Here is a 12294-nt window from a genome sequence, read left to right on the forward strand (position 1 = left end):
GAATCATCTGGAAAAAGCCGCTACCAACCCAGTAATTACCGAAGAAATTCATTCCCTGACCGAACTGTGCCTCAACCAAAGTTATTTCCGCTTTAATGGCGCGTTCTATAACCAAACGGAAGGACTAGCCATGGGATCATCACTATCCCCCCTTTTGGCGGAAATGTTCATGACCAATTTTGAAGAAAGACTTTTCAGCTCTGATAACAAACTCTTAAGCAATATTTTCTATTGGTTTAGGTATGTGGATGACATCCTTTGCTACTGGACGGGCACCACGAGACAGATTGATAAATTTCTAATTTTGCTTAACTCCCTTCATGAAAGAATTAATTTCACAGTTGAAAATGACAACGGGAGACGCATCAATTTCCTAGATTTGACCATTGAGATCAACAACGGTAGACATCAATTCTCCATTTACCGGAAACCTACCAGCACAGACGAAATCATCCCGGCTGACTCCTGCCACCCATTCTCTCAGAAAACCGCCGCCCTATATGCAGCCATTAACAGACTAATCAGAATCCCCATGTCAAAATCCAACTATGAACACGAACTCCGTGTGATCAAGTGCATCGCTTCCACGAATGGATACTCCTCCAACTTAGTAGAGAAAATTCTTAGAAAAGCCCTCCATAAGCTTGCAGTTTCGGAAACTTCCGCCCTTGAGTTAAGTGACAAACCAAAACAGTGGCGCAAAATGACCTTTCTGGGAAAAATATCGTACGCGGCCGCCAAAAAAATCCCAGTGGACAAATACCGTATCGCCTACGCTACTCCATCCACGCTAGGCAAACAGTTAATCAACGCCAAAGATGACGTACCCGACCGGAAAAAGAGTGGCGTCTATCGGTTAAAATGTAACGACTGCCCAGCCATGTACATCGGGAGGACTATTCGGGGCCTTGAAATAAGAACGGATGAACACCGGAAGTGCTTCGAAGCGGGCAAGGATCATTCTTTGTTCGCCAGGCATCTCCTTGAATATGGACATTATAGCAATTTCGCTCCAGAAATTTTGCACTTCGAAGATAAGGAGAGGAGACTGGACGCCCTCGAAGCGTTGGAAATCGTCCAGCATTCCCGAAGAAAGACGTTACTGGTTAACGACCAAATTCTCCCATCCCACTCCCCAGTTTTTTCCATTCCCTTTGAGTCCATGGGACTACCCAATGTAAGACGCTGATGAGGAGGAGACGGAATTTCCCCTTACCCCCCCCCTTTTCCTCCCGGTACGCTGGCCTCCCCCGCAGGAGGTCTTTCCAACGTCGACCCTTGGAAACCAAGCCAGGTAATGAGGACGTTACCTAGAAGCCAGCAAAGCCCAACCGGTCAACGCCCAGCCAACGACACCAGTGACCGACTATGACGCACAGGATACAGCGGTATTTTCGGCTCGTGGACCTCCCCCCTCCCATCCTCTACCAGAGCCCTCCCTCCCCCCTTTCTTCCCCAACCCCCCCCCCCGTTTTCCTCCTCTCTCCTTACCCAACCCAAACACCCCTCTCTCTCTCAAACCTCCCTCTACACTCTTTTCCCTCTTCCCCCCCTCTCGCCCCTCCCTCTTCCCTTCTCCTCCGCTCCTAAACCCCTACCCCCCCATTGCTTGTCATATATATAGGATATGTAACTCTGTATAGTCACCTGAAGATGACATTAAGTGTTTGAAACCCGGGTCGTGAATAAATCTCTATTCAAGTGAAATTTGCATAGTTTGTTTCCTTTCCAAAATAAATGACTGCTAGACGTGATAGAAAAGGAAAGAGAGTTGATGAGAGAAGTCCGAAGGAGGCAAGAATAATGGATTCTGAGCATTTTATTGGCGATGAAAGGTTAAGACAGTGACCGAAGGGAATATACCATTAATAATGTAAGATATCAGTTGGTAGCAACCTACCTACGAGAAAATGTTGATGACGTGTTCTTATCATTTCTAATCAATGTTGTGGGTTTTTTTATAAACTTCTAATTTTTAGTCTCTGGAATATCTGTATTAATAAAATATAAACTTTTCTGCGAGGCCAAGTTCCATTCCTCATCATGAACAATTTACCCCAGTCTACTCTGGCAATACGTTCAAGGATGTGTGCTATATAATCATCGTTTTTATATGTACGTGTATTTGGCCTTCTTCTTCCACACACCAACCTCTTTAACCATGTGGAAACCAACAATTGAGTAAACAAATAAATGCCTTTGAAAGACAAACGCTAGTTTTCAAATAAGGTATTTGGAAGATTTTCTTTTTGGTCACATGGTACTGTGAAGAAACATTGCAAAAGGAAATTTAGAGTTGGCAGAATCAAATAGTCTGCACTATGGCAGTTGTGGGCAAAGCTATCTAAAATTGTGTACAAAAATGAATTAAAACAAAGTTTTACTTGGGGAGATTTTGGGGGCAAAATATTCTATTTGCCACGCCAGCATTGATTGGTGGCATAGGGTACCACAAGTAGGATACATGACAAATTGACGGTAAATTGTAGGTGAATTATTATCTCATGAATGCTTTTTGGCTCTTTCAAAGAAAATCATAAATTCGACGTTGGCTGCGTGCTTAGGTACCGGAAGATTGAAACATATATTTAAATACATAACCTAGATTTTTACACGAACTAACGACACCAAACAATTGCTATACCCTTCCTTCTACATGGCTCGTGATGCGCCTCTCTAACTCCGAAGGTTTTTACGGTAATTTGTTTTCATTTAATGCCTTATATTTCCGTACGACGATGATGGAATGTGACTGGGAGAACTTACATTCATTGATTTAGAAGTTCCGATGATAATGTATTTTGGGGATTCGCCAGTTTTATTATGGATTTGTGAAGCTGTATCTAAGTCGGAACCTTCCGATTGAAGTTGGAGTTCTTCAGTTTCATTCTCTTGCGTCTCGTCTGATCCTCCGACAGGTTGGTTGGCTAAAAACTGGGAAACAGAACCCGTTTATTTATAGCTGACGGCCGAGGTTATTTACTTGCGTAGCAAATAAATGTCGCGCATTTGAAAACGAATGCCTCAAATACCTTTGAAATGTGACGACCATGATAGTCATCCACTCGATTGATATATACTTTTCGTGGAGAATATTCATCCGTAAAAGGTAATTGGACTTCCACATTTTCTTCATCAGGAAAGAAAAACTCAGATTCTAAGTTAATATTTCTCCTAATGATTTGATCATCTTCTTCGGCCATTTTTAGATTGTGTCATTGTCAAGTTTAGTCGAAGAAGTCATAGCAACGTAACATTCTACGTCATTAGCTGACATTGTGCATTAATAAAAAACGATAAAACAGTAATCAACCCTAAGGTCGGTTTGGTAGGTGATGGTAGAGTTCACCCAATAAGCCCGACGGCGTGTGAAATTCACACATCAGGGTAGGGGGCCTAGTTCCTTTCCCTGTGCCGGCTATGATTTTCCAGGTAGATCTGGCACCCGAATCACATAGCTCGGGTAAAGCTGAGGATCGAGGCTTGCCCAGGGCTACCGCGTCCCCTCGGTACCCTGATGCAGTACATCTATTTTTTTAATATAATAATAAATATAAGCTAAAGCTGAAATAATCTACGATCGAATTTCTTGAGGTCCAAATATGTGAAAAATAGTCTATATGTTTAAATTCTAATGATTCATTCCTTATCTAAACTTTGGATATTATTTATTTATATGCCTCCAGGTTAACTTTTTCCTACAGCATACATCTTTATTGATGCAAATGAATGATGATGAATGAGTCCTGAATACAAATATTTTTTTCAATTGACTTTATTTTCCTTATGCCAAATGAACAGTGAGCACAAGTGGTTAAATATTTCTTCAGTTTTCAGCCACTGAGATGGCATTTGAGAGCTTCAAAATGCCTATGTAGGGTAACGCACGAAGAAAGAATCAGAGACTGCGTTTCCACCCCAGATGATGCTACAGTGTACCGAAACTAGTCGACGCAATACATTCTTTTCTGTGAAAAAGCAGTCTTTGATATTCGTGCGTTGCAAAATGGATTTCCATCATGTATCGGCCTCAACCATCTCTCCCCAACCATCTATGTAGGTTATTTTGCTGAAAATGCACCCTAAAATATCCAGTTTGCGTATTAATAATGCATTCTTTTGAGGGCGAGGGTGAAGGTGATTGAGTTTAAGCAACGGGTCGGAAATATGGAGTGGAAAGGAGAGGGCTGGGAGGTAGGAAGGATGGTAGGTTGGCTGGTTGGGATAGAAGTCGGGGAAATGAGCTTCTCTAGTCCTTGAGGTGTTGCTCGTGGAGCAGAATTCATACTCGTGGTGGGAGGGGGCGGATTGAAAAAAAGAGCCGTTGTGTCTGAGGTGTAGGGTTAGCAGGAATATAATATATAAGTAGATTGTTAACGAGAGGGCCATTGTCTACGAGAAATAGGGGACATTGAGGAAGGGATATGTCTTACTAATCCCTCCGTCCTTCGCGGAAAATTTCTGGGATAAAGTCACTTTTCGTATATGACCACGCCCAGCTCAGCGACATTGTCGGTGATACCTTGGGTACTTTCGTTCGAAATTCTTCTTTGCCTTCGTATTCGTACTTGCCGTGATTCACGACAGACGAAGGTGACGTTAGACACGAGGCACTTGGCACGAGTCTGAATCATCTTCCAAGACGGAAAATAACAGTTAACTTTATTATTTTTTACTTCTAATTTTTTATTGATTTAGATGTATTGAATGAACTCAGTGAAATGAGCGCTCATGTGGTCGCCCAAAGAAGAGAATTTCCTGACAAAACAATGAAAAACAATCAATCCAAAAAAAATGGATGGAATCAGCACAAAATAATCGTGGCATATCCATTAAGTTTATTTAATTTAAATCTTCGTGTCAGAACTGGTAGACAAATAATGTATTTTAGAGATAATACAAATCTACAGCTATACTAAATGTTGATAGTGGAAGAACGTCCTATGCATCACGAGTAAATATCCAAATTTATCCAAAAGTTGGGGGAATAAGGAGGGTGTGGAATCGGTTCAAATTTCAGGTATCGCAGAGCCTCTTCAGTTGCGCGCGAGGTGTGTGGACGAACGTTGTCATTTTGCAAGATTATTGGCGCCAGGCTGCCTTTAACACGACAAACCCGACGTCGGAGGTATTTTAGAGCATGTATATACTGAGAAGAATTTACCGTTGCCCCTCGTTCCAGAAAATCGGTCACATAAACTCGGTGAGCATCCCAAAACACAGTCAAAAGAAGTTTTTTTCCGGATGGTTGTCTTTTGAACTTTTTATCTTTATACTAAATGTTGATAGTGGAAGAACGTCCTATGCATCACGAGTAAATATCCAAATTATTATATCTCAAAGATAATATTTGAAATTTTTACACAAAAGCATCATGTGGATGTTACATAGATTACTCATTTACTCTAAAACAGTTTAAGGAAATCATTTAATATACCACCTACCTAGTACATATTCACCATATAATGATGGAATTATAATAAAAGAAAGTAATGTTTTGTTGAAGCATGGAGAGGACGCGGACAAGAATTTCAAAATGCCTTCTTTTTTATACGGACATCTTGCCGCCATGCGATGCGTGGCAAAATTTATTAGACATTCAATGACAAGAATGAGAAAAGATGTTCTTTTTACCCTTAATCATCGATTCAATTCACTTCATCTTTCTCCTGACCTACTCTAATCTGGCCGAGAAAACATAAATGGCATGTGTAAGTAAGCAAGTTAGCATCCCTACCTACAGGACAGAGTGTCTTTCGTCTTGCATATAGATACACTCCTGTATTCTCGGATACCTATTCCCTGTGACTTTTGATAGAGGAGTTTCGTGCCCTTTCTATGCAGCAGAACAATTTCCCATAGCATTAATAAGCGAGGCGATTATAATTTATCAAAATGTAGCCATTTCAAATTGTGACTTTTTAAGTATGTTACCACGTAAGTTTCCTCTGTACAGAAAGCGGCATTACACAATAATGCCGCTTTCCTGAAATTATTCACATTCATATATTAGCATTAAGCTAGCGTAGGTGTCTCATTTGTTAGGATCTGAAATGTAATTCAGTGCAACGAGTATTTAACAATAAGAAACTATCAAGAGACGTGGAATTAATAATTATATAGGGCTTATAAGAATAAGTTACGGACCATAGGAGATGCACATTTTTTTAATGTGTTAATTATATGCCTTCATCATTTCTAACCTAGCCACAGTCTTTACGTCTAAATTTTACACTAAAAGCCGCCTCTAACATGTGGCAGTGGGTGTTAGGTCAACAGCTATTAGAGCAAGTATTGATTGACGTGTCGTAAATTATATTTTCTATTTTGGTAATATCGAATTTTGCAAGGGAATAATAATTCCGTGTGGCGATCAGTTCTGCAATCAGTTAACCTCTTTAAATGATCACTGAATGATCTCGTCCACCATTGTGATGCGTGGCAAGGGTTACCTTAGTAAGATTTCTGGACTTGTCTACGTTAAACTCGATTGATGAATATTCAAATTAAGAGTAGAGTAAGCAGTAGGATAGTCATTTTAAATTTATTAATGATCATTGAAAAGATTAATTTTTCAACTCAACAATTTTCGTAAATCTGCGGATTACTCTTTAGAATATTTGCGTTTCTCTCCAGGAAAATTTTCACGCTTCACGTTTTATTCAGCGTCGACAAGCGTTCCCGGTCGTAGAGAGCTGAGCAGGGATCGTTGACGTGAGGGGAGGGGAAATGAGGGGGTGAGGATAGTTTCGGGCGATTGCGGTGCCTGGTGGAGAGATCTCGGGTAGCCGCGGCCCCTGTTCACAGGTATGAGGGCGGTGGCCTAGGGTGTGAGGGAATCGAGCTCGAATAAAGTGAGGTCAAGTAAACAGCCGACCGACCCCATCCCCTCCTACGCCTTCGGTATTCGGCGAGGGTCGGGGGATTCCTATGCATCGAGGAGTCCTCTCTTGTTCATGGGAAAAGGTGGGAGAGTGATCAAGCAAAAGGACGTTGTTCAAGTCTTGGAAACAGTAATAGGCTCTCAAGTGCGTGCGTACCAGTTTCATCAATGAAATTTGCTAAAAGCACCCTTGAGAGTTTAATTCAGGTGCTTACTAAATCATTCACTCTATCAACTTCATAAGTAAATACCCAAGGCTATTGTGAGTGCCTTCGCTAAAGGAGGGACTGATATAAAAACCTTTATTGCTGACATCATGTGAAGAGGCCTTCATTTGAGGTCAAAGCATTCCCGGTCGGAGGTTCGGAACTTTGGCATTTTTTTTATGACACAATTGATGTTTTTAGTCGAATTTCAATTTCTAAAAGCTGCTTAATAAATTTGCTTCTCAGTCCCTTTTAATCTTTGAATTCCCCTCTGCTAGATTGATGAAATACTTGCAAAGATGCGGATTTATATTCTCTGCTTTTCTTATTATTGTGGAATGAGTAATCGGACTTAAGTGTGACTCTTCTGATGGTTTTCGTTTCTTATTATTTTATTTCGATAAATGTTATTCCTCTCCCCAATTTCTTATGAAGGAATGAGATAATGATGGTTATCTTAATTCTCTTGCCCAGTTTTAGCTTAGACATGGGAGGAATCTGCTGTGGAAGTGGAGGAACAGGTGGGGGAGGAGCATCTGGTGATGGCTCCGCGGGTGGCGGTGGCTCTGCCCTTGACAGGGTGATAGCACAGGCTTCAGGTCAAGACAATTGCCTCCTTTATCGCCTGGCAGATTACAAGAATGGGGGCGAACTTCTTGAAGCCTTTGCTACAGGAGGTCAACATGAGGTATGTCCCCTTCTCACACTTGGTGAGAGAAAAACCTGCATATATTTTTGTGTCTGGTAAATATTTAAAGACAAGCCATTATGTACTAGCAGGGATATAAAGCATCATATTGATTGTAATGCATGGCTGGAAGACTGTGTTTAGAAATTAGCATAGCTATGGAACTCTAATGCTCATATTTAACAGTGGTAATAAATTTTAAATTCAATTTGGTACATTGGAAAACATGTCTATTGAAATTAATAACCCTAGTGAAAAAGTAGTTAATTGAAAATCTCTAATTAATTTATTCCCTAAGTAAATAAATTTACTCTTATAAGATAGCATTATGTAGAATCTAAAATGCCTTTCTTGTATTACCTATTGATTTCCCTTCTAACTCCAGCTCGAAAGGAATGTTGGCAATCTTTCAATACCCAAACAAAGTATGCACCATAAAAGCAAGACATGATTTTTAATGTGGGATTTATACTTCATGATTCAAATTCTTCACTTGAACAACTAAAAAATTAAGTCGTGAGGTATTTTTGTTAATTTGTAAATAAAAAGTTACTAAAGTGAGGCAGGTTTTATTTTTGTTTCAATATATTATTTGATTTAAATATAAAAAGGCAATATTCTGCTGCTTCTTCATGGTTTATTCTTTTGGCAGGTTGAAAAACTTATCAGGGAGCAATTTGGAGTGTTTTTATATGCTGATGGAAAAGGCCAAGTAATCAACCGAGCTGAATATTTGCGTTGGAAGTTTCGTTCACAAACTGAGGTAAATTGATCAAGAGTTTCATTAAAACAATAATTAAGTTAATTAAAAAAAGTACCGTATTTTATTGTATTAATAAATCTTTTATTCTTCAGTTTTTAAATGTCTAGTACAGATGCCTTCATGAGAAAGTTATCTCATAAATTTGATAATTTTTAGATAGTACTTTAAATAAAACAGTTTCTGGCATGGAAAAGCGAAGTGTTTCAAATTTAATTTCAATAGTACTTTAAAGTTAAATAATGATTCATATTTCATTTTATTATATCTGCTAATCAAAAACATTAGAAAGGGGTTATGAATTTGAAATTGCCTCTTAAGGTGCACTTCTTATACCTCATAATATATAATGGCTGGCACTTATATATTCTTTGTTAACAAGTTGACTTTCAAAATGTATCTTTCAAACTAGCTGATTTACTCATTGTAATTCAATGAGGGTGATTATCATGGACTGAGCTAATGGTTATAATTTGTAATTATTAATTTTTATACAATTATAACTTCTTCTTCAGAAAAATTATGCGCCTGTGGTTAAATTTTTTATTTTTCTTCATCAAATTGATTTTGATAAACCTGAAATAAAACAGCATATCTGTGGAATTTTTCTTATTGAATTCTCTCTACCTTCCCTAAATGTGCCTATTTTCTGATAATTAATTCTTAACATGTCAAATATCCTTGTCAAGCCATCATTATAATCCAAAAATTCTTGCAGCAGAGGTGGGACTTTTAATGGCTCTAGTGCTACTTTATCCAAAATGTCTTGAAATCATCAATGTTATTTAGTTTTAAGGTGTGATGTGAAATTTTGCATGAGTTCTGGGTTCAGGAACGTAATTTTTGTTTTAAGAAAATTATAATTTTTTATGCTCCAGACTTTATATTGTATAATTTTCATAAATGTAAATTTAAGGATTTTGCAAACTAAGGTATTTGAATTTAAGGTTTACTGTATTTTATATTTTGGACTTTCCAAGGTGGTGGTTCCTATTGAGACTTCTCTTAGTGCAATGGATCCTCTATCCCGCTGGCATGACCATGAAGCATGTTGGCAGATGCAGTATCGAGGATCTTTGGGAGAAGCCCTTCTTCATGTTTTAATTATTTGTGACACTAGGACCCATACCCGGCTGGCACGGACACTATTGAAGTGCTTTCCAAAGCTAGCACTGGATGTTGTGGAAGGGGAGGAGTACTTGGGTAAAACATTTGATTTTAATTAAAATAAATTCGCACTTTGTAGAAAGTAGCTCAGTAAATTCTCATGTGTATTTCTGTAGCATTTAATATTCACTATTAAGAAAGGAATACCTCAGTTGTCAAAATAGAAGGCAATTTCAAATGTAATCCATCCCCACAAAAATTTCCAACATTTTGCAAGAAGTGTAATTAACCAAGAGCCAAAGATACCCTGTAATTGTTATCAAACAATGGTAAACTCTTATCTGTGTGCGGATTATCCATTTTTTGAATTATCTATCTAATTTCTTCTTTCCCACGCCTCAATATTATAATAAAATTACGATTGTAAAAGATAACTACATACTTTAAAACTTCAACATGTCTAAAAAAAAATCCAAGTTTGATATATCTCAGCTTTCGTAAAAGTTTTTAATTTTGAAAACAAAATCAAAAGTTTGCAATAGTACATAATGCTTTAATTTAAACATTTTTGTACTTGCCCATTATGGTTTTCTTTACATTCAATGGCAATGAAAATTCCATAAAATATTAAAAATGAGTCATTAACTATATACACTGAATTATTTTAATCGGTGTAGCATGATGAATATGAATCCATATCAGCAATCCTTTTTCAATATGTAACCTTTGCCAGTCATTCGTTTTTTCCTGGCTACTTGATTGCTTAGCTTTCTGACAATACTGTCTGTTATTCACTTGATGATAATTCTGTGCTCTTATAAAACTTCAATTCCAACCTTATGATAATGGATGAAAATAGAAAAAATGTACTTTCCATTGCTCAACAACTTGAATCAATCATAAGGAATGAAAAAATAAATGGTTTTTTTTCCAAATCACAGTCACTTTTTAAAATTATTTTGATTTATGTGATTTGAATCCATTTGTATCATGACCATATTTTCCATGTATCACAGAAAACCATGTTTTTTAATTGCCAGTGCTTACTTACATCTATCAGCATGTACAATCAAAAGTTTACTGCAATTGCAAAAGTCTTGTTTAGCATATTTTGTGCAGACACTTTTGTTTCCTCATATGAGTCTTTACATTGTCTCAATCTTTAGCATTACACAATCCTCAAACATTTGCTTCCTTTTCAGGTCCATTTGATTCAGGGATACAATCATTAAAATGTTATATTTTACTTTTATTTTCTTTCAAAAGTTCTGATAAACAAAACTGGATAAACTTCACTTGAAACTTTAAGAAGCTATGGTGGCAAAGAGGGTCTCTTTTCCATGTTGTTTGGTATCAACCACAGGCAATATTGCTTTCTCTCCTGAAACATTCAACTTCAATTGATGAAAATTTTACTATAAACATTTTTGGTGAGACCACATCCATGAAGACATTCCAAAATTCCATAACTTAAAGAGTTTTTATAAAATTTTAGGCACAAAACAGTACAAACTCCTTATTTTTATCCTGCTAAATTCAAAACATTGCATTGCATGAAAGTATGAGTAGTTTCAACCAAGAGAAGAGGACTAGGTGTACTCTTTAGTACAGATAATTTAACATATGTTCACAGTGAAATTTTAAATCATAATCTGGCCCGGTGATTCAAACTATCATTTATTTCAAAAATACCCAAGAAATCGAAAACCTTTCTGTTTTGCAAAGTTACATGCATTCATTACGAAGCCTTGATATTCCTGCTATTCATTTCCCACATTAAACCTCCACATCCCCAAGGCAGATAACTTCCCTTTATTAGGTCATAATCAACTTTAACTAATATTTGATTAATGTAATACAGAAGGATGCAGCATCTTAATCTTCTTGAATTACTAGACTTATTATGAATATTTGTCCATGTTTTCACGCAGGGCCCCTCTCCTCTTAATAGAAAGAAGTTCATTTAAAACCATGTTTGGGTGCAAACATTTTCTTCTCTCCCTGCCTTTTTCCCTCATTCCATAATTAAGGTCCTTGTGCCATTGAAGCCCAGTTCTTAGAGGAAGGGTGGTTGAGGGAGGCAGAATTGGCATCCTTCTGAGTTAAGGGAGGTCAGTGCCACCTGCAAAATAATAGTAAACATCAAAAACTGGATGAGTCCACACTTACCTCACAAATTAAGCCCTTTTGGGATACTGACTGAAATGTTTCAAAATGTATTTAGGGGCCATAATTTTTACTTTAGCCCCCTAGTTATCTCTTGAAGGTAGTGGAGGAGAAGAAAAGTATGATAATGAATTTTGCCTGATGCTTGATGCCTATATTCCTCTCATGTCTTATATAAATGATAGGATGCATATCCCTTGCCAGAGGAACTAAACTACTGGTGGAAAATATTCTATTCATTGTAGGAAGTAAAATAACCAGTTCCAAAAGTTAAGCCATAATTACACAAATACTAGTTTTTACTGTAGTAGTATTTCTCTTCATTCTCTACAATGACCTGCGGCAACCTGAACTGCTCTGCCGGAATAGCTGAAGTTTAAATATGAGGTTAAGTAGATAAAACACTTGCAAAACTGTATAGAGGCAATAGCAATCAAATTAACTTCCTGAAATGGATTTGACTTTCATACGCATTCACCTTCAT

At 37.6% G+C, this 12294-nt stretch overlaps 1 protein-coding gene across 1 annotated transcript in view; it reads left to right on the plus strand.

Annotated features, from left to right (window-relative positions):
* Window positions 1–7576: 7576 nt before the first annotated feature.
* The window catches only part of iav (transient receptor potential cation channel subfamily V iav), a 38544-nt gene continuing 33826 nt past the window's right edge, over window positions 7577–12294 (plus strand). Inside the window, exons 1-3 of the mRNA XM_071587242.1 lie at window positions 7577–7777; window positions 8430–8540; window positions 9518–9740. Coding sequence (XP_071443343.1) covers window positions 7577–7777; window positions 8430–8540; window positions 9518–9740 — 535 coding nt within the window. The remainder of the gene's footprint in view (window positions 7778–8429; window positions 8541–9517; window positions 9741–12294) is intronic.

Source organism: Hetaerina americana, unplaced genomic scaffold, assembly GCF_022747635.1.
Source record: "Hetaerina americana unplaced genomic scaffold, ioHetAmer1.1.p SCAF_3, whole genome shotgun sequence".
NCBI classification, from domain to species: Eukaryota; Metazoa; Arthropoda; class Insecta; order Odonata; family Calopterygidae; genus Hetaerina; species Hetaerina americana.